This window comes from Lagenorhynchus albirostris, chromosome 2 (genome assembly GCF_949774975.1).
Source record: "Lagenorhynchus albirostris chromosome 2, mLagAlb1.1, whole genome shotgun sequence".
NCBI classification, from domain to species: Eukaryota; Metazoa; Chordata; class Mammalia; order Artiodactyla; family Delphinidae; genus Lagenorhynchus; species Lagenorhynchus albirostris.
In genome coordinates, this window is record NC_083096.1 from 168,296,424 (window position 1) to 168,322,107 (window position 25,684).

At 49.6% G+C, this 25,684-nt stretch overlaps 1 protein-coding gene across 4 annotated transcripts; it reads left to right on the top strand.

Annotated features, from left to right (window-relative positions):
- The first annotated feature begins 2,226 nt into the window (after positions 1–2,226).
- HTR1D (5-hydroxytryptamine receptor 1D) lies at positions 2,227–20,818 on the top strand. Of its 4 annotated transcripts, none has more exons than XM_060141154.1 (4): positions 2,227–2,326; positions 7,871–7,954; positions 18,284–18,441; positions 18,528–20,818. In XM_060141154.1, exon 4 carries the CDS (start codon positions 19,550–19,552, stop codon positions 20,681–20,683), a length of 1,134 nt encoding a protein of 377 aa, XP_059997137.1. In that variant the 5' UTR covers positions 2,227–2,326; positions 7,871–7,954; positions 18,284–18,441; positions 18,528–19,549; the 3' UTR covers positions 20,684–20,818. The 4 variants fall into 4 exon arrangements, 3 of the variants coding, with proteins under 3 accessions (XP_059997137.1, XP_059997139.1, XP_059997138.1); XM_060141155.1 differs by lacking the exon at positions 2,227–2,326 and adding an exon at positions 2,794–2,914; XR_009539059.1 differs by lacking the exons at positions 18,284–18,441; positions 18,528–20,818 and adding an exon at positions 11,436–11,520.
- Positions 20,819–25,684: the final 4,866 nt, after the last annotated feature.

Genomic DNA, 25,684 nt, shown 5'->3' on the forward strand with positions numbered 1-25,684 from the left:
TAGGGCATGCTGTCCTCTGCATTCCTTACCCGCCCCCACCTCTCTCCCTTCCGCCACACTGCACTGTGCTTAATGGCTTGTGGGTTTTCTCTCCTGGACTCTGAGCTTCCTGAGAGTAGGGACTGTACTTAACACATCCACTGGCCCAGGGTGAGGTCTGAGGAGCTGAAGTGAACCCTCTCCTGCAGACCCAGCCTTCTCCTTAAACCAGCTTTCCAGTGGCACTGTGCATCTCCGGCTGCTTTTGTTGTTAAATGATGTCAGCTGTTAGAGTGTGCTGAGATGCTGCACATCCTCGTCCCTTCTGTTTCTCATCACTGGTCAGGGCAGCTTCTGGGGCTGTCAGGGTCTTTCCAGTGAGCACACACAGCCCGGGCATGTCTATATTTTCTCTGCCGCGTGATTTCTGACAGCAGATCTCAGGCTGGTACCTCGGCAGCAGCTACAGGTGCTTGGGCCATGTAGACAGGACCCCTTCCTCCTCTATGAAGCTTCAAGTTGGGGCAGCAGCAGCAGTACCTATTTTGGGCAATGCCTACATTTGGCATTGGTCAACCTTCCTACTTCCTTTTCGGGAGAAGAGCCCAGGGCCAGAGTAGAGGGGAGAAGGCCGAGGTGTGGCTGCCGATAACGCCTGTCTATTTGCCAGTGGTTTATTTGCCTGGGATTTGCGCTAAGACAAAAAGAACTTTTGCATTATTGATGATCATTGATCAGAGCCTTCCAAAAAAGAGAGATTGAGAGAGAGAGATGAAGGTTCCAGGCCAGTCATCAAACGGTAAACCAGGAGGGTGAGGAGTGGAGAAAAGAGGGGAGGTCCAGGTGGGTAGAGAACTCATGGAGCAGAAGGACACAGAAAGACACTGGAAAGAAAGTCTGGAGAAGCTGCTGAGTTTGGGGTGTACCAGATGTCAAACAGCTGTGTGGGCTGGAAATAAACCAGCAGCAGGGGCTGCTGCTGGCCTCTCCCTACACCCAGTTAAGGAGACTTCACGACAAGATGTTGCCAGGGACAGAGGGTCACTTCATAATGACAGAAGAGTCAGTTCATGAAGATGATATAACAATGCTAGCAGCGGATGCACCTTTAATAACAAGGCTTGGAAATACATGAAGAACAAGGAGACAAAAAGCCCATAAAGGGACAGAAGGCCAGCTCCCCGTGAGGGCATGAAACTTGGCCATGCCCAGCCCTGAGCCTCTTCCTGAACCTTTCTCCTCCGTCTGTTGTTCCTCTTTGTGCTCAAGTCTTCTCTCTTCTCTCAACCCTGGTTCTTAGAACCAGGAAAATTCTTCTCCACACCCCCATCACCTGCTGTAATCTGGGGGCTGGGTCCCCTGCTCAGAATCCGCTGTTTGAATGAGCGAGGCAGCTGCCCCTCCCCCGCCTCCGACCTCAACTCCTGCTAATCACTGCCCTTGCCTCGCTGCCCTCACTTGGTGCGTGGTTTCCCCGTATTTCTGCAGGGCTCACTCCCTCACTTCTCATCTTTGCTCAGATGCCACTTTCCCGGGAAGGCCTCCCCTGACCTCCCTGTTCAAAGCCTGCACCTCACTATCTCCTTTCCCGGCTTCATTTTCCTCCACCCTATTTAGCTCTATAAACACTTCATATGTTCTACTTACTACATTCATGTAAGCTCCATCGGGTCCACATCCGTTTTGTTCACTGTTATGTTCCCAGTGCCTAGAACATGCCTGACCCACAGATCAATATTTGTTAAATGAAGGGAAAAAAACCTAACTAGGGCTAAGCACAGGGGACAGGGACAGATGGGGGAGGCTTGGCTTTCAGCAAGGGTCTCTGGGCAGGGCCCACCTCTCACCACCCCCTACTCCGGACACAGCCCGTCCTCTCTCCTGCAGGTGGGCACCGGGGAGCACCGAGCTGCGGACTTCCTCACCTCCCTTCCTCAGCGTCTACCCACCCCTGGGCCTGGGGCTGCGGCGACGGCGGAGGCGGGGGTTCGGAGCTCCCGGCCGCCCCGCCGGGACAGGAAGGGGCCGAGCCTCCCTCCTGGCGGGCCGGGGGCAGAGTAGGGAGGGAGCCTCGCGGGTGTGGGGAGGAGCTGGGGGAGGGGAGCGAGGAGGAGCGGCGGGCGCGTGAAGGGGAGAGGGAGCCGGAGCCGCAGGGCGCAGGGAGGTGGGGCTCGAGACGGCGCGGGCCAGGAAAGAGCCCCCGGGGCGGCGGGGCGGGTGGCGGCCGGAGCTGGGCTGGGGGTCACGGCGGAGATGAGGCAGTCGCCGGCGGGGAGACGAGGCGCTGCGCGAGGAAGAGGACCCGGGAGGGTGAGCCCGCGGTCCGCACCTGCGTGTCCGGGAGGGGGTAAGCGCTCGGAGCCCGGTGCCTCCCGGTGTGGGGCGGGGGGCGTGGCGCCGCGGCCCCGGCTGCTCGTAGTCCGGCCGTCCCGGTGGAGTTGGGAGGGGAGGCGGCGCCCTCGTCGGCGCCCCGCTGGCCCGGGCGTCCCGTCTCTCGGCGCCTTCGGACGGGAGGGGCACTCGCCGTAAGGGGGTCCCGGAGGACCTGTCCAGCCGGAGGGGAGCGTCGGGGGGCGCGGCCCGGAGCCCCAGGAGCCCCAGGATGGAGGGTGGACCGAGTCAGCGCCCGGGGTCGGTTGCGGGATCCCTGGCGCGCGTTCTGGGAGATCTGGCTGGGCGGGGGGCGCCCCTCGGGCGGGGGGCTGCGACGCTCCCACGTGGCCCCTGGCGGCCGAGGGCAGCCGGGCGCCGCAGGGTCGCCCCTTTCTGGAGCGGAGTTGGAGGAGCGTCTAGTGTGGAGCCTCGGCTTCCAGACCCGGAGCCCGGCGGCCCTGACTTGCTTTGTGACCTTGGGCGGGTCACTGCGTCTCTTCGAGCCTCAGTTTGCACATCTATCAAATGGAGAGGATAATTCTCCCACCCTGCAGGATCTGTGGTAAAAAAATGAGATGCCTTATGAATGCCTTTTTATAAACTGTAGAGTTCTATACAAATCCCAGTTAATTACATAATGTCAGAAATGGAAGGGCACTAAGAAATCTGATTTATTGCAGATGCAGAGAGTGGGGAATAAATCTTGCCCAAGGTCAAACTGCTTGTAAAAGAATATAAGACTGAAGCCCCTTGCCTCACTAGCTCTGGTGAGGTTCAAGGGTTAAGAGCAGGGGCTCTCAGTCAGACTGGCTGCATCAGCAAACAGGGCTTGGCTGTTTACTAGCTGTGTGAGCTTGGGAAAGCCCTTAACCTCTTCTGAGCCTTGGTTTCCTCCCATGTGAAATAGGGATTAGAATGGTCACCTCACAGAGTTGCTGTGCAAATCAGATAGGGTCATTGCTCAGCACAGCACCTGGCATTGGTGGCCATCACGGCTCTGGTTGGCAGGAGCAACCTCTCACTCTCTGCCTTGGGGTCAGCGTCCAGGGTTTTCTAATCGGCCGCACCTCGTGGGTCTTTGCTGTCTTCTGGGTGGCGCAGCCACGGCCAGGGTCTAAGCTTTCCTCACAAGGACATCAAGGGACTCTTAACCAACAGTAGCCAGCAAAACCATTTGGGCAGCTGGGCCTTCTACAGCCTTTGGTTTGTCCAGCTGGTGGGGAGAAGTGGGTGGCCTTTGTCATGGAGGCATCAGGAAGCCAGGAACTAGAGGATGGCATGGGAGGGAGGGGGCTGGCTACCTGGACATGACTGGCAGGCCCTAGGGCCTCTTCCCCTCCTAATGGTGCCTAGGACAGGCCCAGAAATACAGAGATGCTTCCTCAGTTGGTCAGTTACCTGATGGATAAATAATGAGGGTGGATACCCCGGGTCATCCCTTCCCTCCTAGACCACAGGTAGATGATTGTTCTTTTTGGCAAGAGTGATATGAATGTGAGCAGAAATACAGATTCTCAAAGCTGGGAATTCCCAGGACCTGAGAGGTCCCTCTCTTTGCACAGACGGCTTCCACCCGAGGCCCGCAGAGGGGCAGGGGCGTGCCAAGGTCATCAGTGTCCTCCAGGAAGCTGAATTCAGCAAACACTGTTCAGTCTTTGACTTTCTCTGCTGATCGCTCCTTCCCCTCGAAACACTGTCTTCTCCTGGCTCCTGTGACTTAACACTGTCGTATTTTTCTTCTTGGTCTCTGTTGTTTTTCCAGATTCAGCCTCCTTTCTACAGCCATTAACCCCTCTGCTCTCCCAGGCCCTCCTGTCTCGTAGAAGATGCTCTCCCTGGGAGATCTCATCCACCCCATTGGCTCTAGTTACCCCCTCTGTGCACATGGCTCATAAATGCATGTTTGTTTTCAGCCAGGCACTGTTCTAGGCCCTGGGGTTATAGTGATGAGCTGACAGAAGGTGCATGGGTGGGGAGGGGCAGGGGAAACAAGCAATAAACAAACAGGCAGGAAATATCAGATATGGTAAAGTGCTAAAATGAGCATGAAGCAGGGTGATATAGTAAAGGATGAGATACTTTATGTTGTCTGGTCAAAGCTTTGCCAAGGAGGTGATATTTAAGGAGAGGGCTGGTAAAAGATGAGGTCAGAGAGGTACCTGGAGGGGGCAGTGGGTGAATCATGTAGGGACTTGCAGGCCATGGTGAGGATTTTGGATTATATTCTGAGATGGGAGCCATTGGATAGTTTTAAACAGAAGAGAGGGAATGCTGTTATTTCTCCTCGGCTCATTTGAGCCTTACATGAAGAGTTACTCTATATTGATTGTGAGCCTATTGTGCTCTGGTCACTGGAGTGGGGAGGAAATAGGTAGGTCTTCAAGGAGCTTCCAGGCACAGGCATAAGAGGCACAAACAAACCTGGAGTCAGGAGAGGGTTCAAAGGATGGAGATTTTGCATCCAGTTGACCAAGGAAGGCTTCCTGGAGGAAGCAGCTTTGAGAAGGGCCTCAGAGAGCAGATTATAATAGATATGTGGGAAGGGGAATGGGAAACATTGTTCTTCCAGGCAGAGGAACAGCCTGAACCAAGACACAGATGCCCCAAATGTGTGTAGAGAAGTCAGGGGAAAGGAGACAGAACCCGTGGGGGGAGTGAGAGTCCGGCTAGGTAGCTAGGGAGTCCGGGCTCTCCAGAGCAAGGCCCATTTATTTGCTGTGTGACCTTGAGCCAATTGCGTTACATTTCTGAGCCTCAGCTTCCTCATTCCTAAAAGGGAAATAAATGTTTAAATGCTGGGGGAGAGAAGGAAGGAGGGAGGATTCCAAGTGTTGGGGATGGGTGAGTAAGACCAGGATAATGCCTACAAAGGAAGCAAAGCTGGGGTAGGGTGGAAGACAGTGGCCCAGCTGAGTTTGGGTTCCCTATGAGACATCCAGGAGGGATGAACAAAGGACATTTGTGGCCAGAGGCACAAAGCACGGGGTTGGGGAGCAAAGGTAAAATTGTCAGTGTGCTTCTTTCATTCATTCTTTGAGTAAATCACTGCAGAACCACTATCTAAGTATTGAGCCCCAAACATACAGCTGTGAACAAAAGCGGACTCTGCTCCAGGAAGTTGCCATCTTGTGGGGAGAGAGACCCACAAGCACTGGATGCAGGAAGATGAGAGCTGTACAGTATGAACAATGTCATGAGGTACCGGCTGGCACAGAGGAGAGAGGCCAACCTCACTTCGGTGGAAGCAGTAGACACGTTTCCGCAAAGAGAAGACAGTTGAATTTGATCCCGAGGGTGATATCAGAGTTGGATGGGTGAATGAGGCAGAGGGTACCGCACACAGGTCCCTGGGCTTCTTGACACACATGTCCCCCTCCCTTCCGGAACTCAAGTCCAACAGGGAGACAGGCAGTCAGCAAGTGAGCCCAGTCTAGGGCAGTCCAGTGTGATGTGTAATGAGGACACCAGTGGGACAGGGAGGAGGGATGATCAATTCCATCCCTAGGGTCCAGAGGAACCTCCAGAGAGGGTGGAGGAGACAAGAGGAAGGGCATTCCAGGAAGCGGGACTAGCCCGTGCAAAGGCTCAGAGGAGTGAGAGAAGCACAGGAGGAGGTCTCAGCCAAACTGGAGGTGGGGTCTCTTGCTGAGCGCAGGTCAACAGGAGGATGAGAGGAGAGGCCTGGCCTGTGCAATCTCTGTACAGGTGAGCAACAGGAAATGAAGAAAAAGGATTTGGGGTGCATGGCAGGGAAGGTTTTCCCAAGCTGTAGTCCCGTGGAATAGGTGTCACTGGCCCCAGGTCCTCTTCACTTGCTAATTCTATTTGTCCTCCAGTGCTCAGCTTCAAAGCCACTTTCACCTGGGGATCTTAGGGCTGCCGCAGCTTACATGTCCCCCCTACTTTCCCGTGGTTCCCTGCATGCACCACTGTCATCCTCTGTGGTCCCAGGTCCCAGGAGGGTTTCCCCAGGGCCATGGTGTCTCCCTAAGAGCAGGGTCCACATCTGTGTTGCTCTTGGCAACATGTGATAGGCCTTTTTTTTTTTTTTTTTTTGCTGCGCAGCGCAGCTTGTGGGATCTTACTTCCCCAATCAGGGATTGATGAACCCATGCCTCCTGCAATGGAAGCGCGGAGTCCTAACCACTGGACAACCAGGGAATTCCTGTGAAAGGCTTTAAGTAATTCGCTATTGAACGGATGAGGAAACAGGCTCAGACAGGTTGAGTAACTTGCCCAAGGTCGCAGAGCTAATAAATGGCAGAGCTGGGAAACAAGTTCAGTCTACCTAACTCCAAAGCACTATCTGACTCCAAAGCTTATGTTCTAATCACGGCTGTATTATGCCTCCCAGCAGGGAAAGCAGGTGATGAATCCCGTAAACACCAACAAATTCAGTGTTTAATTTCTAGGAAATGAATTCCTGTTGTTAGTACCCTGCGCATCCAGTCTGGAGAAGACAGCCTCTCCTCCGTCCTGAAAACAGTTTCACTCCATCGGCTCAAGTGCTTTCTGGGGACCCAGATGTGTAGCATCTGGCAGGGAGGGGCAGGTTGAGCTCCAGGACCAGGGGGTGCAGCCCTTAAAGTTTCTTGCAGAGTGTGGTCTGTCCTGCCACTCTGCTCCCAGGATTGCTCCCCTAGGATGGAAACTCAGATGGGAGGCGGGGAGAGAATTTGAAAATACCAAAAGCGTATGGTGTGAAATGGGCATGAGAGCGTCTGGATACTCCTGTCCTGGATGCTGCTGCAAACAGGAGACAGTGGATGGAAAGGAGCATGGATGGGAGTCTGAAGACTTGGTCTCTGCCTGTAATTCACGGTGTGACCTTGGGCAAGTGTCTTACCCTTTCTCTCCCTATCGGCACCATCAGGGAGTTGGAGTGGATGATGCCTAAGAGTCCTTCCTGCTGTGACACTCTGAGATCCTTCTTGAATCCCAGGGCTGACATTACTATCACCCCTCACACAACTCAGTGTGGTCAGTGGAGCAGCAGATCACCTGGGAGCCTCTCTGAAATGCAGACTCTCAGGTCCTGCTCCAGACCCCCAGAATCAGAATCTGCATTTTATACATTTATTTATTTTTATTTTATTTTATTTATTTTTGGCTGCGTTGGGTCTTTGTTGCTGCGCGCTGGCCTTCTCTAGTTGCGGCGAGCGGGGGCTACCCTTTGTTGCAGTGCGCGGGTTTCTCATTGCAGTGGCTTCTCTTGTTGTGGAGCACGGGCTCTAGGCGCGCGGGCTTCAGTAGTTGTGGCACGCGGGCTTCAGTAGTTGTGGATCACGGGCTCCAGAGCGCAGGCTCAGTAGTTGTGGCACACGGGCTTAGTTGCTCCGCGGCATGTGGGATCTTCCCGGGCCAGAGCTTAAACCCATGTCCCCTGCAGGCGGATTCTTAACCACTGCGCCACCGAGGAAAGCCCAGAGTCTGCATTTTAAATAAGATCTTCGGTAATGCATGTGCACATTCTTAACCACCTTCCCACCTTTCTCTTTGGGCCATGCTGGAAAAACAGGCAGAAGATTGCGTGCTGAGTGCGGGCTGAAGGTGTCTGTGCACCCTCCCATCACTGGACCTGGCAGAGAGAGACCCCATTCAGGTGAGAGTGATGGAGCCCAGCTCATAACAGGGACCCAGCAGAGATTTTTTGAATGTGAGCCGGCACATATGGTTAAATATTTGTGAATGCATAAGGGAGTGGAACTGACTTGACTCGGCACCTTTTATGAGTGATGGAGCTTGGAATTGAGCAAGCCAGTTTCCAATTCTAGATCTATAGTGCCCTAGCTTTGGGGCCTTAGGCAAGCCAATTCTCTGAGCTTCAGATCCCTTCCCTGGGAAATTACTATAATAGCACCAACTTCAGAGGGTTGTGGTCGGACTTAAATGAGTTGACATAGGGGAAGTGCTTAGAACAATGCCTGGGACTTCCCTGGTGGTCCAGTGGTTAAGACTCCGCGCTCCCAATGCAGGGGGCCCAGGTTAGATCCCTGATCAGGGAACTAGATCCTGCATGCCACAACTAAGAGCTCGCATGCCACAACTAAAAAGATCCCATACACTGCAACTAATACCCGGCACAGACAAATAAATAAATAAATATTAAAAAAAAAAACCTGCCTGGCACATAGTAAGCTCTTAATAATGTTGGTCATTAATTTACTACTACTGCTATTCCAGCCCTTGCCCACACAGCGCCGGGTACTGTCCCAACCCCTTCCTGGGATTGCACTGTTTCATGAAAACAGAGTCCCAAAATGACCCCTAGGGGGCGATATCACCCCTGTTGTAAAGACCCGTTCTAGAGCGGTGCTATCCAATAGGAATACAATTCAGGCCATGTATTCTAGATCTAAAATGTAATTTTAGATCTAGAAAATTTAGAGGTAGCCACGTTTTAAAAAAGTGAAATTAATTTCAATTATATATTTTACTTACTCAATATATCCAAGGTATTATCCTGTAACTGATATAAAAATTATTAATGAGATATTTTACATTCTTGTTTGAACTAAGTCTTTGAAACCCAGGCTGTTTTACACTTAAAGCAGCACATCTCAGTGGCCACATTTCAAGCTCTCAATGCCCGCATGTGGCCAATAGTGACTATTCTAGAGTTTCTCAGCGCTGGCTCTGAATCCCAGCTGCGCCACGTATTGCCTATGTGGCCTTGGGCTAGTCATTTCACCTCTGTGGATCTCAGTTTCTTCATCTGTAAAGTGGGGAAAACAACTCTGCCCCAAGGAGTAGTCTTAGGGGCAGATGGTGAGAGTTTAAAACTTCTTTGCCCTCTTTCTCACAAGCATGGGAGAATTCAGTGAGAGCCTTTGTACAATGCATTTAGTCATTCAAGGTGGTCCCTTCCCTGTTGAAGGCTGGTAATTGACCCAGCGCAAGGCTGAAAGTAGGAAGGGGTTGGAGTTTCATGTTTCCCTAACTGTTACAAAGGCTTTGGAAACAAGCTTTACCTGTCTTTGACTTTTTAAAGATAACAAGCTTGCCGGTGATGAAGATAACCAGAGATCATCCAGACCAGTGGCTTCCAAACCTGGCTACACCCTAGAAACATGTGGGGAGCTTTGAACAATTACAGTGTCTGGGCTCTACCCCTCAGGGGTTGAAGCCTGGACATCTGTTTGTTTGTTTGTTTGTTTAACAGCATTTGTATTTTTTTAAAGTTCCCCCAGGTGATTCTGATGCACAGCAAGAGACTCTCTGATCTGGTCCAACCCTCTCATTTTCAAGATAGAGAAACTGAGGCCCAGACAAGGAACTGTCTTTTGTAAGGTCACAGAGAATTAGTAGCAGAACCAAGCTAAAGCCCAGGGCTCCCATCTCTCAGTCCATTTCTCAGGGCCCATTTCTCACCAGTTCATGGAGCCTTTTATAAATACTTATTGACCTCTTGCTCTGGGCCAGCTGTCAGGGCTATAGGAGCTAAATAAGATATGGTCCCTGCACTCAATGTCCAGTGATGGAGACAGTGCTGTGCGGCTGTGGGCATCCAGAAGAGGGGTATCTAACCCTGAGGAAGCTGTCCTCGGGAAAGCTTAGATAAGGCTTCATGGGGAGATGCCAGAGCTTAGTCCTGAAGGGTGACTTAATTTCCAGAGACAAAGGTGTAGAGCAGGAAACAGCACTGGGACATGGGTATGGCAGCAGGATGCTGGCAGAAAAACAAGCAGATCTGTGCTGCTACAGTGTGAAGGTCACAGCCAGCTAGGTTCAGAGGTGATGCTGGAAATGTAATTAAAGACCAGTTCATGAAGGGTCTCTTAAACCAAGCCATGGAGCTGAGACTTAATCCCGGGTGCAGTGGGAGCCACTGTAGGGTTTTAAGGGAGTGACATGGTCAGACTTTTAGTTAAAAGGAGGATTCCGGGTGTGATGTGGTAACAGAATGGAAAGGAGTTGAGGCAGGGAGACCATTTAAGCCGAGAAAATTTTGGCCTGAAACAAGACAGTGGCAACAGGGATAGAGAAGATGGAAAAGAGCCAAGGCAGAGTTAGCTTTCGGCAGTGGAACTGATAGAGTTTAGTAATTCAGTGAAAGAGGGGACTGTATCAGTCAGCTATGGCTGTGTAACAAGCCACCCTCAAACTCAGTGGATTAAAACAATAACATTTATTACTACAACTCATGCATCTGGAGATTGACTGACTTAATCTGAAATGGGCTGGGCATTTCTGCTATTTTAGCTGGGCTCACACATGCATCTACCCATCAGCTGAGGAGCTCTGTTCTCTGTGGGGATTTGCTGGGGCCTTTAGTGTGAGCAGCTCTGCTCCACATGTTTGTCTCCTCCTCTTGGGACCGGTGGCTAGCCCACACACGTTCTTCTCACGGAGATGGCAGAGTGCAAGGGGAAACATGCACAGCGTCTTGACTAGATTTGGAATCGGTTCACTGTCACCTCTGCCTCACTCTGTTGGCCATAGCAAGTCCATGCTGAGCCCAGAATCCAGGAGCAAGGAAATATACACCTCATCTTGACAGGGTAAGATGGAGGCAGCATGGGGTAGTGGAAGCATTGAGCTGAGCTAGGAGAAAGGTGGAACTTTGTGATCTTGGGCAAGACACCCACCTCTCTAGGCCTTAGCAATCTCAGCTGATTAGATTGGATTATATCATTTTTTAAAATTAATTATTAGTTATTTATTTTTACTTCTTGGCTGTGTTGGGTCTTCGTTGCTGCACGCGGGCTTTCTGTAGCTGCAGCAAGAGGGGGCTACTCTTCCCTGCGGTGCGCGGGCTTCTCATTTCGGTGGCTTCTCTGGTTGTGGAGCACAGGCTCTAGGCGTGTGGGCTTCAGTAGTTGTGGCGCACAGGCTCAGTAGTTGTGGTGCACAGGCTCAGTTGCTCCGCGGCACGTGGGATCTTCCTAGACCAGGGATCGAACCCGTGTCCCCTGCATTGGCAGGCGGATTCTTAACCACTGCACCACCAGGGAAGTTCCTGTTATGAACAATTCTTGCACATGCCTTTTGGTGAACAGCTGTACATGTTTTTACTGGGTATATAACTGGGAGTAGAAGTTCTGGGTCAGAGGTTTGGCTACTTGTTTGTTTGTTTTTTTTAGCCATGAGGCATGTGGGATCCTAGTTCCCTGACCAGAGATCGAACCCGTGCCCCCTGCACTGGAAGCATGGAGTCCCAACCACTGGACTGCCAGGGAAGTCCCTTGGCTACTTTTTATTTTTTGACATTTTCCAGATTTTATAATTGGAGAAACTGAGGTGAAAGGTTGACTTGCTCAAGAAACTGATTAAATTTCAAAACTTGCATTCATTTACAGATAGAGAGACTGATTGATTGATAGAAACACACATTAAAACTTCTCAGTCTTCCTCTCTTTATTTCACTCGCATGACACCCCCGGGAGATAGACTTGATACCCTGATTTTACAGAGAAGACTCAGACTGTGGGAGGTCCCATGAGATAGAGAGAATGAGATGAAATAACAGCTGTGGATGTACTTTGTGGAAATCATTCTCAGATTTGTGGAGGATTTGCCCGTCCAGGGCGCACTCATCCGTACCACACAGCTTCCAGAGAAAGAACAGGCATGAATTCCTCTGTGGGGGATTGATTCTACTGCAACAAATCTTTATCACAGGGCTTCCCTGGTGGCGCAGTGGTTGAGAGTCCGCCTGCTGATGCAGGGGACACGGGTTCGTGCCCCGGTCCGGGAAGATCCCACATGCCGCGGAGCGGCTGGGCCCGTGAGCCGTGGCTGCTGGGCCTGCCTGCTCGTCTGGAGCCTGTGCTCCGCAACGGGAGAGGCCACAACAGTGAGAGGCCCGCGTACCGCAAAAAAACAAACAAACAAAATCTATCACAGCCTTGTTTTTTTTTTCCTTCCTCCAAAAGGATGGGACTGGCTTCTGAGAATACATTAAGCCCATACATCCTGTTTGTTTCTGGCAAGGTTTTACGACTCGCTTAGTTAAAGATCCTTCCGAAAGGGGAGGTGACTGATCTTCCTGCAGTCTGGAGGAAGCCTTAGTTAAGAGTGATAAAAAGGGCACCTGTGGTATGGCAGCCACTGTGCCTTCCTGGAATCCACATAGCAGTTCTGGGAAAAAGGTGCTGGGACCCCATTTACAGATGGGAAGAAAAGCGCAGGAGGTGAAATGACTTGCCTCCATCCCACAGTAGGGATTGTTTGGTGGGAAGGAACTGAAAATCCTCTGTCTGATTTCTTTCTCAGGGCCTGGTGTGTCCATTTGAACTGACTCAACTAGGAAAAGTGCAAGTTGCTACAAATGAAGTTTCCTGGGTCTAGGGGCTGCTCATGGACATATAAGGATAAGGAGTATCACTGGGCTTGGAAGGCTCCTTCCTCCTCTCCTAGGGCAGGTGGTTCCCCTCTCTCTCTGCTCCTTTCTCTGCTCCGTTCTCCCGCCTCTCTCTGCAGACCTGTTTTTGTTTTGCTTTGTGTTTTTGGTTTGTTTACTTACGGCTTTTCTGCTCCCCGCCACCACTTGCCCTGGCTTTGGTCATGGCTGTGACCCGACTCTCGCCCCAGCATCCTTAGCTTTCAAGTTGCTTCCCCTCCATCATCTATCCACCCAGCTGCTTACAACCGCCAATCTAAGTTCCCCAGAGAGAATCTGCTGGCTTGTTTTGACTCACATGTCCACCCTGGTCCAGTCAGCTGTGGTCAGAGGTGGTCTGTGGACCAAGTAGGGATTGGGACCCAGGTCTGTCTGCCTGCTTTTTCTCCTCCATCCCTCTGCAGAGATGCTGGAGCTGGAGGATGCATGGTATGGCTAGAATCTGTGTGATCTGGATTCCAGGGAAGATGCTGCTGGGCTCTGGAGAGGCTGAGGAGGGTCCTTGCTGCTGCTGTGAGGGCTCTCAGAAGTGTGGTGGGCAGGGGAGAAGCTCCCTGGTATGGCTGGTAGTTCTGACAATGACAGACATCACTCACTAAAACGGACAGTGATGCCTTGTTTCTAGTGAGGGAAGAGACCTTGTTGCCTGGAGACCTGAACATGGTTGGATACGTCCTAGAGAAACCAGAGAAGTCATCATTTACTATGTTGGGCATTTGGGTCTATGTTCTTACCAGTTCTCCCCAAACTCCGGTGAGGTATGAAGTATCACCTCCATCACTGAGTGACTTGCCCAATGGCCACAGTGAGGAAGAGGAGAAACGGGGATTGGAGTCTGAGCCTGCCTGACCTAAAATGTATGCTTTTAGCCACTCCCTCCAGCTCTGTTACCATGGTTACATTTGTTCAGGATGCTACAGTTACAGCACATCACATACATGATCTTACTGGAACTACTAAACACCCCTTTGGGGCAGCACAGCCATGCTAATGTTCCCATTTTACCAATGAAGAAACTGAGGGTCAAAGGGAAATCATGTCTTGCCCATGATTACCCTGCTGGTCAGTGGCAGAGATGGGATCAGAACCCAGATCTTTGGAACCAGGATGTATGGATAGGTATTAATGTATCAGAATCAATGTATCAGTGCTGGTAGTGGGGTTCTCTTTTTTTATAATGTACAAAATTAAGAAGAATTACAGATATATCCTTCCCTACAAAAGAGTGTATATAAATATATATATAAAACATACAGATTAAAGACTAACAATAAACCTCCATGTACTCACCTCCACCTTAAAAACCAGAACATCACTGATACCTTTAAAACCCTTCCACGATGATTACATCCCCTCTTCTTTTCCCCTCTAGTGGTAACCACTATCCTGAATTTTATTTTATTATTATTATTTTTAATTATTTTATTTATTTTTGGCTTCGTTGGGTCTTCTTTGCTGCACAGAGGCTTTCTCTAGTTGCAGCAAGTGGGGGCTACTCTTTGTTGCAGTGCGCAGGCTTCTCATCGCGGTGGCTTTTCTTGTTGCAGAGCACGGACTCTAGGCACGCGGGCTTCAGTGGTTGCAGCGCACAGGCTCAGTAGTTGTGGCACACGGGCTTAGTTGCTCCGCGGCATGTGAGATCTTCCCGGACCAGGGATTAAACATTTGTCCCTTGCATTGGCAGTCAGATTCTTAACCACTGTGCCGCCAGGGAAGTCCCTTTATTTTTTATTTATTTACTTATTTTTGGCCGCACCACGCGGCTTGCGGGATCTTAGTTCCCCAACCAGGGATCAAACTTGGGCCCCCTGCAGCGAAACACCTGAGTCTTAACCACTGGACCACCAAGAAATTCCCCTGAATTTTTTTTTTTTTTTTTTTTGCCGTACGTGGGCCTCTCACTGTTGCGGCCTCTCCCGTTGCGGAGCACAGGCTCCGGACGCGCAGGCTCAGCGGCCATGGCTCACGGGCCCAGCTGCTCCGCGGCATGTTGGATCTTCCTGGACCGGGGCACGAACCCGCGTCCCCTGCATCGGCAGCGGACTCTCAACCACTGCGCCACCAGGGAAGCCCTTCCCTTGAATTTTATATTTAACATTTCCTTGCTTTTCCTTATGGCTTTGCCACATATGTTAATATCCTTAAACAGTTTGTTTCTTCTGGCATGTTTTTGACGTTGGCACTGTTATGTTTGTGAGAATCATCCATTTTGATGCGTGTGCTTTGGTTTACTCAGTCCTGCTTCTCTGTAGCACCCGTCATAGGAATATGCCACATTCTGCCATTCTGCTGCTGATGGACGATTGGGTGGTTTCCAGTTGTTTGCTGTTACAGTCAGTACCACCTAAACTATTCTCGTTCCTCTCTGCTGGGGAACACATCAAAGAGTTTCTCTGTCTTATATACCTGGGAGTGAAATTACTGGGTTGTGAGGTAGTCATTACATTTTTAGATTTACGGCATAAGGCCAAATTGTTTGCTAACAAGGCTCCTCTAATTTATACTCTGCTAGTGGGAGGTGACAATTCCTGTTGGGCCACATCTTTACCAAACTGACATGACGTGATCAGATTAAAATTTTTTACCTATCTGCTGGATGAAGATAGTATCTCACTGTTGTTTGAATTTGTATTTTTTATCTTATTATTTGAAATGTGATGGGAAAGAGGTGGTTGACTCTAGAGCTGTAGTCTGTATCTCCAAATGTAGCTGGATTGTGGGAAATTCCCCCAAATTTGTTCCAGTTGGAGAAAGATGGCAGTCAGGAGATAGCCCCAGAATCGTGTGAATTCCTGCAGAGCTCCAGCCCAGCATTCCTGCCCGAGGCAATCCACCCCGTCCTTCTTCCCAAGATGTCACCCACCAGCCTCTCAGGCCTTTCTGAGCCCACGCCTTTCACTGGAATGAGGTCATTGGAATCCCTGGAACCCAAGGAGTGACCGCCAGGGTTTGTGGGGCAAGCACACCAGCCTTCCTTGAGAAATGACGGCACCTCGCTCACCCAGACCGTCTGGAGGGAAGAAAATTCCAAGCAGTCCAGCCCGACTTCACATTTTCCCTGTGAACGGAAGTGGGAGGAAATAGGCCTTTGGGGAGGAGCACGAGGCAAGGAGAGGGCTGGGGTGGCAGGAGGGAATCACTGTTTTCACTTACCACCGTGAGATCCCAAACCAGCTTCTCTCCTAGAAGCAAACATGCCTTAAGGCTTTGCTTCCTGAACTGAGGCAGTGTGGAGAAGCGTGGAAATTTCAGAGCTGGCCCTGGACCCGGTTTTTCCACTTGCACGTGGACGACCTTGGGCAGGTGACTTCACCTTTCTGAGCACTGATTGGTTTATTTGTAGGTTAGGGGTCCTAGGTGGAGTTGGCCCCAGGGCTAACTCAGTGCCTGGAACATACCAGGAGCCCCATGAAAGATAGTATGATAATATTCCTCAAACTTTGGGAATGTTTTAGAGCAGGTGGCTTAAGATGGGTTTTCTTAAACTGAAGCTGTTTCCCCTCCTCGAGGCAGATATTTTTTAAAGACGAAGCATGATTTTGGGAAGTGGGAGGGAAACTACCACATTGCACATTTAGCTTCTTAATGTTTTAAATCAGTCAATCAACAGACATAGACTGAACCTTCCCAACAAAGCCCTGAGCCAAGCAGAATGAAGGAAGTAGGATGATAATGATTCTTGACACTTCTCAGCCTTTTAGTGGGTTTCAAAGGCCGACCTTGCCCAGAGCAATGAAAGCTCCACGGCAGCCCTGGGTGCCATATGGGGTGGCTCCTGCTTCGGGAAGAAATCTGAGACCTAAGGACTTGCCCAAAGTCATACAGGAAGGCTGGGGTAGAATAAGGATTAGAGCCCAGATTGCCCCAGTCCAAGCCAAACCCTCCCCTGTGCCCTGCTGCCTCCCATGCCCGGTGCCAGCCACCGCCTGAGCACTGTCCCCTGCCCACCTCTGCTCTCTGCACTCCAGCCTCTGGGCCTTTACTCTTGCCTTTCCAGCCACCAGGAATGCCATCCCTCCCGACCTTGACTACTGAAACCCTTCTCCTTAATGTAGGCAGCCAGTAGAACAATACACAGGCCTTAAGAATGATATTGTGCGGACTTCCCTGATGGCACAGTGGTTAAGAATCCGCGCGCCAGGGCTTCCCTGGTGGCGCAGTGGTTGGGAGTCCGCCTGCCGATGCAGGGAACATGGGTTCGTGCCCCGGTCCGGGAGGCTCCCGCATGCCACGGAGCGGCTGGGCCCGTGAGCCATGGCCGCTGAGCCTGCGCTTCCAGAGCCTGTGCTCTGCAACGGGAGAGGCCACAGCAGTGAGAGGACCGCGTACCGCAAAAAAAGAATCCGCCCGCCAATGCAGGGGACACGGGTTCGATCCCTGGTCCGGGAAGATCCCACCTGCCATAGAGCAACTAAGCCCACGCACCACAAATACTGAGCCTGTGCGCCACAACTCCTGAAGCCCGCGTGCCTAGAGCCCTTGCTCCACAACAAGAGAAGCCACCGCAATGAGAAGCCTGCGCACCCCAATGGAGAGTAGCCCCCGCTCACTGCAACTAGAGAAAGCCCACGTGCAGCAACGAAGACCCAATGCAACCAAAAATAAATAAATAAAAATGAATAAAATTATTTAAAAAAGGAAAAACAGGGGACTTCCCTGGTGGTCCAGTGGTTAAGATTCCGTGCTCCCAATGCAGGGTCATGGATTCGATTAGTTGGGGAACTAAGATCCCGCATGCCCCACAGCGTGGCCTAAAAAATAATAATAATGAATAAATAAATAAATAAATAAACATACAAACTATGAAACAAATTCATACATAATATTTATGATCACATTTTTTTAAAGTACATGTGTATATATATATATTCTGTCTTGCCAGCTCCATCTGAGGGTCTTTGAAGCTACATGTCTGCTTCCCTTGCTGGGCTGTGAATGCTTTTAGGGCAAGACCTGTTTGCTAAGCTGACCTGGAAGAGATAAAATGAATCATAGGGATTCCTGGTGGAGTTGTAGGATTCCACACAAGGCAGGGGGAGACACAGTGGGGGCTGTGGACGAGGCTAAGGGGTCTTGGCATTCTTCTTGCCAACCCCATATACCCAGGGGCTGCCTGCCAGGCCCCATGGACTTCAGACCCCAGGACTTGCCTCTGTCCTAAATGCTGAAACCCAGATTCAAGTCCCGAGACACAGAGGAGAAAAGAAAATGATTCTTTAAGATTTTTTTTGTGACTAAATTTCCAGTTTTCATTTGGAAAGCCAAATGTATTTTCTGGATTTGAACTTTCACCATGAAAAATGCTCTGGGGTTTTTATTTTGGCAGTTCATTTCTTTGCTTAACAAAAAGGTGGTTTGGTTTGGTTTGGTTTTGAGTCATGCATGCTCACTCTAGGAAATTTGGAAAATTCATATGAATAGAAGAAAGTTCACTGCCCCCCTCCCCAATTTGTAGAGAAATAAACTGTAACAATTTGGTATCTTTCCAAGCGGCCTCTGTGTGTGTGTGTGTGTGTGTGTGTAGAGTTATTTTGTTTAGTTTCCATTGTTGCTGAATAAATAGGATGATTTCTGATTCACAATTTACAGAACTGGTTTCATGTCCTTGTAACAAGCCTGTGATGCTTCCAACAGCTGTAACACTTTGCCCCTCTGGGGACTGGGGGGGTGGGCACGTCGCGCTCCCCTGGATTCTCCTCACACTTGTGAGAGTGCCAGTTACGCTGCACCGCTGCCAACACTAAACAGTATCCTTTTAATCTTAGAGTTAATCTCAAGTGTCTAAATTGTCCTTCTAGAGCCTAACTCTACTTTTTTTTTCCTTAACCCCCAGAACTTCTGAACACGTGCCCTCCTCGATGAACCCACAGTGATCTCTTTGTTTTGCCTTCCCCCAGCTCATGCATTCTTCAAGTCTTGGTAACCGGAATGTTTTGTCTGTTTGGGCTCCAGACGTTCAGTGGGACAGGAACCAAAGTTAAGTACCTCATGACACGTCCAGATGAACCTGAGAAAATTGTGAGCTGTTGACTGCACTGCCTCTCTGAATCAGCTGGTACTTCTTTTTGTCTCTAGTTTTAAATGCTCCCCAGAGGGGACTTGCCTGGTGGCACAGTGGTTAAGAATCTGCCTGCCAATGCAGGAGACACGGGTTCGATTCCTGGTCCGGGAAGATCCCACATGCAGCGGAGCAACTAAGCCCGTGCGCCACAACTACTGAGGCTGTGCTCTAGAGCCCGTGCTCCACAACAAGAGAAGCCACAGCAATGAGAAACCCGCCCACCGCAACAAAGAGTAGCCCCCTCTCGTGCAACTAGAGAAAGCCCAGGTGCAGCAACAAAGACCCAAACACAGCCCAAAATAAATAAATTAATTAATAAACTAAAAAAAAAAAAAAGCTCCCCAGAGGCGACCTGAAAGCCAGAATCTTCTCAGCATAGGATGGAGGAAATTATTCTGAAGTTCTCATTAAACACATTTATCTCTCAAGCTTTGGAAGGAGCCAAAATGCCAAAGGCAAGAATTCCAGAGCGCTGCCTACCTGTTTTGATATCCTGGTAAATGTCTAACAAATCTAGCATGTGTCCTCTAGGCCTGACCAGTTGCTGGGCAAAGTTCCAGAACAGTGAGACATCTGGGGATTCATCTGGTTTAGGAAAGACCTTTAACTACCAGGTGGTAGTCACCTCAATGTTCTTTAAATAGTCAGGTTTTGAGGTCTTTTCACTGGGGTCTGTTCTGATGGCTGCCTCCCACCAGCGTGAAACAGAAGGATGACCTTATTCTGTGAGCAGAACAACTGTGAAGGAAGTAGCTGCATGTGTGAAAGTCTGTGGGAAGAGAGAGCCACCTACAATGTCCCCACCAAACCAGTCAGTGGAAGGCCTTCTGCAGGGAGCTCCCAACAGATCCCTGAATGCCACAGAAACCCCAGGGGCTTGGGATGCAGGGACCCTCCAAGCCCTCAAGATTTCTCTTGCTGTGGTCCTTTCCATCATCACACTGGCCACAGTCCTTTCCAACGCCTTTGTGCTTACCACCATCTTCCTGACCAGGAAGCTCCACACCCCAGCCAACTATCTCATTGGCTCCCTGGCCATGACTGACCTCTTAGTTTCCATCTTGGTCATGCCCATCAGCATCGCATATACCACCACCCACACCTGGAACTTTGGCCAACTCCTGTGTGACATCTGGCTGTCTTCTGACATCACGTGCTGCACAGCCTCCATCCTGCATCTCTGTGTCATTGCTCTGGACAGGTACTGGGCCATCACTGATGCCTTGGAGTATAGTAAACGCCGGACAGCAGGCCGTGCGGTCGCCATGATTGCCATCGTCTGGGCCATCTCCATCTGCATCTCCATCCCACCGCTCTTTTGGCGGCAGGCCAAAGCTCATGAAGAGATGTCGGACTGCCTGGTGAACACTTCTCAGATCTCCTACACCATCTATTCCACCTGTGGGGCCTTCTACTTCCCGTCTGTGTTGCTCATCATCCTCTGTGGCCGTATCTACACGGCCGCCCGGAACCGCATCCTGAATCCGCCACCCCTCTACGGGAAGCGCTTTACCACAGCCCGTCTCATCACAGGCTCTGCGGGGTCCTCGCTCTGCTCGCTCAATCCCAGCCTTCACGAGGGGCACTCTCATTCCGCCGACTCCCCTCTCTTTTTTAACCACGTGAAGATCAAGCTTGCGGATAGTGTCCTGGAGCGCCAGAGGATTTCTGCTGCCCGAGAGAGGAAAGCCACTAAAACCCTGGGGATCATTCTGGGGGCCTTTATCATCTGCTGGCTGCCCTTCTTCGTTGCATCTCTGGTCCTCCCTGTCTGCCGGGACTCCTGCTGGATCCACCCAGCCCTTTCTGACTTTTTCACCTGGCTAGGCTATCTAAACTCCCTCATCAATCCAATAATCTATAATGTGTTTAACGAAGACTTTCAGCAAGCATTTCAGAAAGTCATCCATTTCGGGAAAGCCTCTTAGTCTTGTTTGGTGGCAACTCTTGTTATCTTTTATGTCCTGTAACCCAACTGGAATTGTCTTTTTTATTTTTCCTGAGAGTTGGGTTAGTCCTGATATCTTGGGTTTTGGTTCAATCAATAGAATTGTTCAGCATTCTTTTTTGCTGCTGTTTTCTTGAACTCTGAGCCACCCAAAGCTGGGCAGCTGTGTAAAATGGAACAAGACCTCACTTAGTATATTTTCACAGTTCATCCATGTTGGAAAGAATGTGACCACAGGTTTCCCCATTGATGCAATTCAGGCAGAAAGCTGCCTGACTCTGTAGGAAGACCCGAGGCTCAAAGCGGGAGGCTTTCTGGTCTAGGTAAGTTTTGTATAGAGCTTAAAAGAGGGTAGATGAGATTAATGACCTGAGTTGAAAGAGAATTTGGAGTCAGGTGGAAGGGTTTCCATTCCATATGGCACCTTAATTGGAAATTAACACCCAAGTATCAATATTTCTTCCGCTGAGTCCTTCTTAGATTGAATCTTCCTTAGTTGTTCATGGGGAGAGATTCAGCATTGGAGGTGCCGGTGATACAGAGTGACAGAGAGAGATTCAGAAGCCAGGGGCAGGGGAGTGGGATGGCTGGAACCAGATAACTACCCTGTGCCTATCCTTCCCCAGTTTCCCTGCACCATCTTAATGTTCTGAAGTTAAAACCCACAGTTACCCCCATTGAAGTAGATTGACAGGATTTGCACCTACCAAGCTTGGAATACCATTCTGAATTTTGTTCCTATATCCCATTCTCTTTAGAGATCTTAAGCTGTTGAGTATTGTCACATAAAAAGCATGAAACATCATGATCAGCAAAGCCTCAAAGGGGTAATTTTTCCCCGTCTCCCTGGACATAGAAACCTTTCAATTCAATTCAGTCTCTAGCATTTATTGAGCACCTACCACATGCCAGGCCCTGTACCAGAGTCCTGGTAGTTATTATTTCATTGGAGCCTCATAACAGTGGAAGTCAGTGTAACATGATGATTACCACTGAGGACCTAATGCCTCAGTTCAAATCCAAGTACTACCAATTTCTAGCTGGGTGACCTTGGACAGGTTTCTTAATCCCTCTTTGCCTCACTTCCCTCAAATGTAAAATGAGGAAAATAATGGGTATATTATTGTATATTTTAATACAGTGCTTGGCCTAAGAGCTCTTATCATTTTAGAGATACAGAAACTCACCTGCCCAAGGTCAAGCCATATAAAAATAGCAGCTGCTATGTATTGAGTGCCTGCAATGCTCCTTACATACAATTTCTGGTTTGCTTTTCATCCTCATTTTGCAATAAAGAAACTTGCCTATGGTTAGGGAAGATTTCATAAAGAGGTGACACATCAGCAGACTCCCGAAAGATGAGCCTTTTGGGGATGGGAGACTAAGGAAGGGGAGGTGTGATGAAGCCTCGTGGGGGAGATGGGGCAGAGCAAAGGAAGGTAGGGAGGGTCACGCCAGGTGGAGAAAAGAGCAGGAACAGAGCCTGGGAGGCCTGTAATGCTCCATGGGGTCTCTGGGCACAGGGAGAAGGGAGTCGGGAATATGGAACATCAGAAAGGGAGAAAAAAGGAGGGATGCCAAGATAAGGGTAGGGGAGCACCCAGAGTAGTCTTGTGCTGACCTTGAAGTTTCTGCTGGACATCTCACAGTGTGATCCCTGGACCATCTGCATCAGAATCTCCCAGGGAGACTCCGTCAACATTGAATTTCTGGTCGCTAACTCAGACCCACTACGTCAGAATCTCTGGCAGTGAAACCCAGGAATCTGTTTTAAATAAACCTCTCTCCACTTCTTGCACTAGGTGATTTTTAGGCACTAGATTGTTCCCAAATTTCTAAAACCACTGTGTTAGTGACTTGCTCACCCCGTGGGGGCCCTCCCTGAGCCCAGAGACACGTCTCAGCATGCTCACTGCTCTCCTCTGCTCCCCGCGTGCCCTTCCCTACTTTCCTTTGAGGCTGTGCTCTTCCCCACCTCCTCCATCTCGCTTTGGGCCATCTTCCTGATCTGATCTGGGAAAGATCAAGAATCCAGAGACTGGACAGGGAACTATGTACATACAGTGTGTCTCAGTGGTTAAAGGCACAGGCTTTGAGGTCAGAAATACATGGGGTTGGGGCTTCCCTGGTGGCGCAGTGGTTGAGAGTCCGTCTGCCGATGCGGAGGACATGGGTTCGTGCCCCGGTCCAGGAAGATCCCACATGCCGCGGAGCGGCTGGGCCCGTGAGCCATGGCCGCTGAGCCTGCGCGTCCGGAACCTGTGCTCCGCAATGGGAGAGGCCACAACAGTGAGAGGCCCGCGTACCGCAAAAAAAAAAAAAAAAAAAAAAAAAGGAATACGTGGGGTTGGATCCCGGTTCTGCCATTTATCAACTGTGTGACCTGGGGCAAGTCCCCTAATCTCTCTGTGCTCCAGTTTCTTCATCTGTTAAATGGAGTTGTCAGTATTTAAGCCATAGGCTCTTTGTGAGGATTAAATGAGGCAGTGATTTGCAAAATGCTTCACACAGTGCCTGGCACGTAAGTGCTCAGTAAAATGCCACCTGTTACTATTTGAGAACTTTGAGCCAATTACAAAAGAGGCTCAAATGCCACCACCTCGAGGCCTTCCCTGACTGTCTAGAACAAAGGTTGGTAAAACTTTTAAAAACAGCTTTATTGGTAAGATGTGGCACATATATACAATGGAATATTACTTAGCCATAAAAAGAAACGAAATTGAGTTATTTGTAGTGAGGTGGATAGACCTAGAGTCTGTCATACAGACTGAAGTAAGTCAGAAAGAGAAAGACAAATACCGTATGCTAACACGTATATATGGAATCTAAGAAAAAAAAATGTCATGAAGAACCTAGGAGTAAGACAGGAATAAAGACACAGACCTACTAGAGAACGGACTTGAGGATATGGGGAGAGGGAAGGGTGAGCTGTGACAAAGCGAGAGAGTGCCATGGACATATATACACTACCAAACGTAAGGTAGATAGCTAGTGGGAAGCAGCCGCATAGCACAGGGAGATCAGCTTAGTGCTTTGTGATGCGTGGGATAGAGAGGGTGGGAGGGAGGGAGACGCAAGAGGGAAGAGATATGGAAACATATGTATATGTATAACTGATTCACTTTGTTATAAAGCAGAAACTAACACACCATTGTAAAGCAATTATACTCCAATAAAGATGTAAAAAAACCCAGCTTTATTGGGATATAATTCATATACCATAAATTCACCCATTTAAACGGTACAATTCCATGCCTTTTAGTATGTTCACAGAGTTGTGGAACCATCACCACAATCAGTTTTCATCACCCCAAAAGAAACCGTGCACACTTTAGCCATCATTGCCCACCCTCTCTCCCTAGGCGATCAGTAACCTATTTCTGTCACTGTAGATGGACTCTTCTGGATATTTCATACAAATGGAATCATACAATACATGGTACTTTGTGACTGGCTTCTTTCTTTTCACAGTTGATCCATATTGTAGCGTACATCACTATTACATTTCTTTTTCTTTCTTTAATATTTATTTATTTAGGTTGCGCCAGGTCTTAGTGGCGGCACATGGGCTTCTTAGTTGCAGCATGCATGCGGCACCTAGTTCCCCGACCAGGGAGCGAACCCGGGCCCCCTGCATTGGGGGGCAGTCCCTACATTTCCTTTTTTTTTTTTTTTTTTTTTGCGGTACGCGGGCCTCTCACTGTTGTGGCCTCTCCCGTTGCGGAGCACAGGCTCCGGATGCGCCGGCTCAGCGGCCATGGCTCACGGGCCCAGCCGCTCCGCGGCATGTGGGATCTTCCCGGACCGGGGCACGAACCCGCGTCCCCTGCATCAGCAGGCGGACTCTCAACCACTGCGCCACCAGGGAAGCCCCCTACATTTCCTTTTATTGTCAGATAATATTCCCTTGTATGACTATACCACATTTGATTTTTTCGTTTATCTATTGATGGACGTTTCGGTTGTTTCCACTTTTTGGCTACTGTGGATACTGCTGCTCTGACCTTTGTGGTATAAGTTTTTGTGTGGACATATGCTTTCATTTCTCTTAGGTATATAGCTAGGAGTGGAGTTGCTGGGTCATATGGTAACTCTGTCTACCCTGTTGAGGAACTGCCAGACTTTTCCAAAGCGGCTGCACCATTTTACATTCCCATTATCAGTGTGTGAGGGTTCCAGTTTGTTCACATTCTCACTCTTACTTGTTATTGTCTGTCTTTGATTATAGCCATTCTAGTGGGTGTGAAATGGTATCTCCTTGTGATGGCAAACTTTTTTGTTAAGGGCCAGAGAGTAAATATTTTCAGCTTCACAGGTCATAGAATCTGTGTTGTAATTATTCAATTCTGCCATTGTAGCATGAAAGCAGCCATAGACAATACATAAATCAATGAGCTTGGCTATAGTCCACGAGAATGTTATTTACTAAAATAGGTGGCAGCTCACAGGCTGTAGTCGGAAGACCTCAGAAGAGCAGGCACCCCTCCCCTCCATCTACCCAGCCATCTCTGTCCCCTTCTCTGACTTTATTATATTTATTACTGATGATGACCTATATTAGTTCTTGCTTATTGTCTGTCTGTCACCTCTTGGGTGTCAGCTTCTTAAGGGTGGGGATCTTACTTATCATGTATGATTGTTTGATCGCCAACACACTTCAGTGCCTAGACATGGTAGATACTCAATAAATATTTGTTTGAATGAATGAATGAAACACCATTTCCAGGTTTATAAATGACTTATTCTCAATGTCTTTGTCTTTAAAGTTTTAAGAGAAGGTAACTTGTTCCTGTGGCTGGAACCTCACATATCATGAGATTTGGTGTCAGGTAGACCTAGGTCAGACTCAGGGCAGTTCTGTCCTGAGTGTAGCTGAGGCAAGAGGTGAGTGAGGAGGCTGGGTTACCCCAGTAACCCCAAGGAGCCAGGGCTGGGCTGACCCCTTAGCCTGCACTCAGCCCAGGCCCTCTGTCCTTCTGCT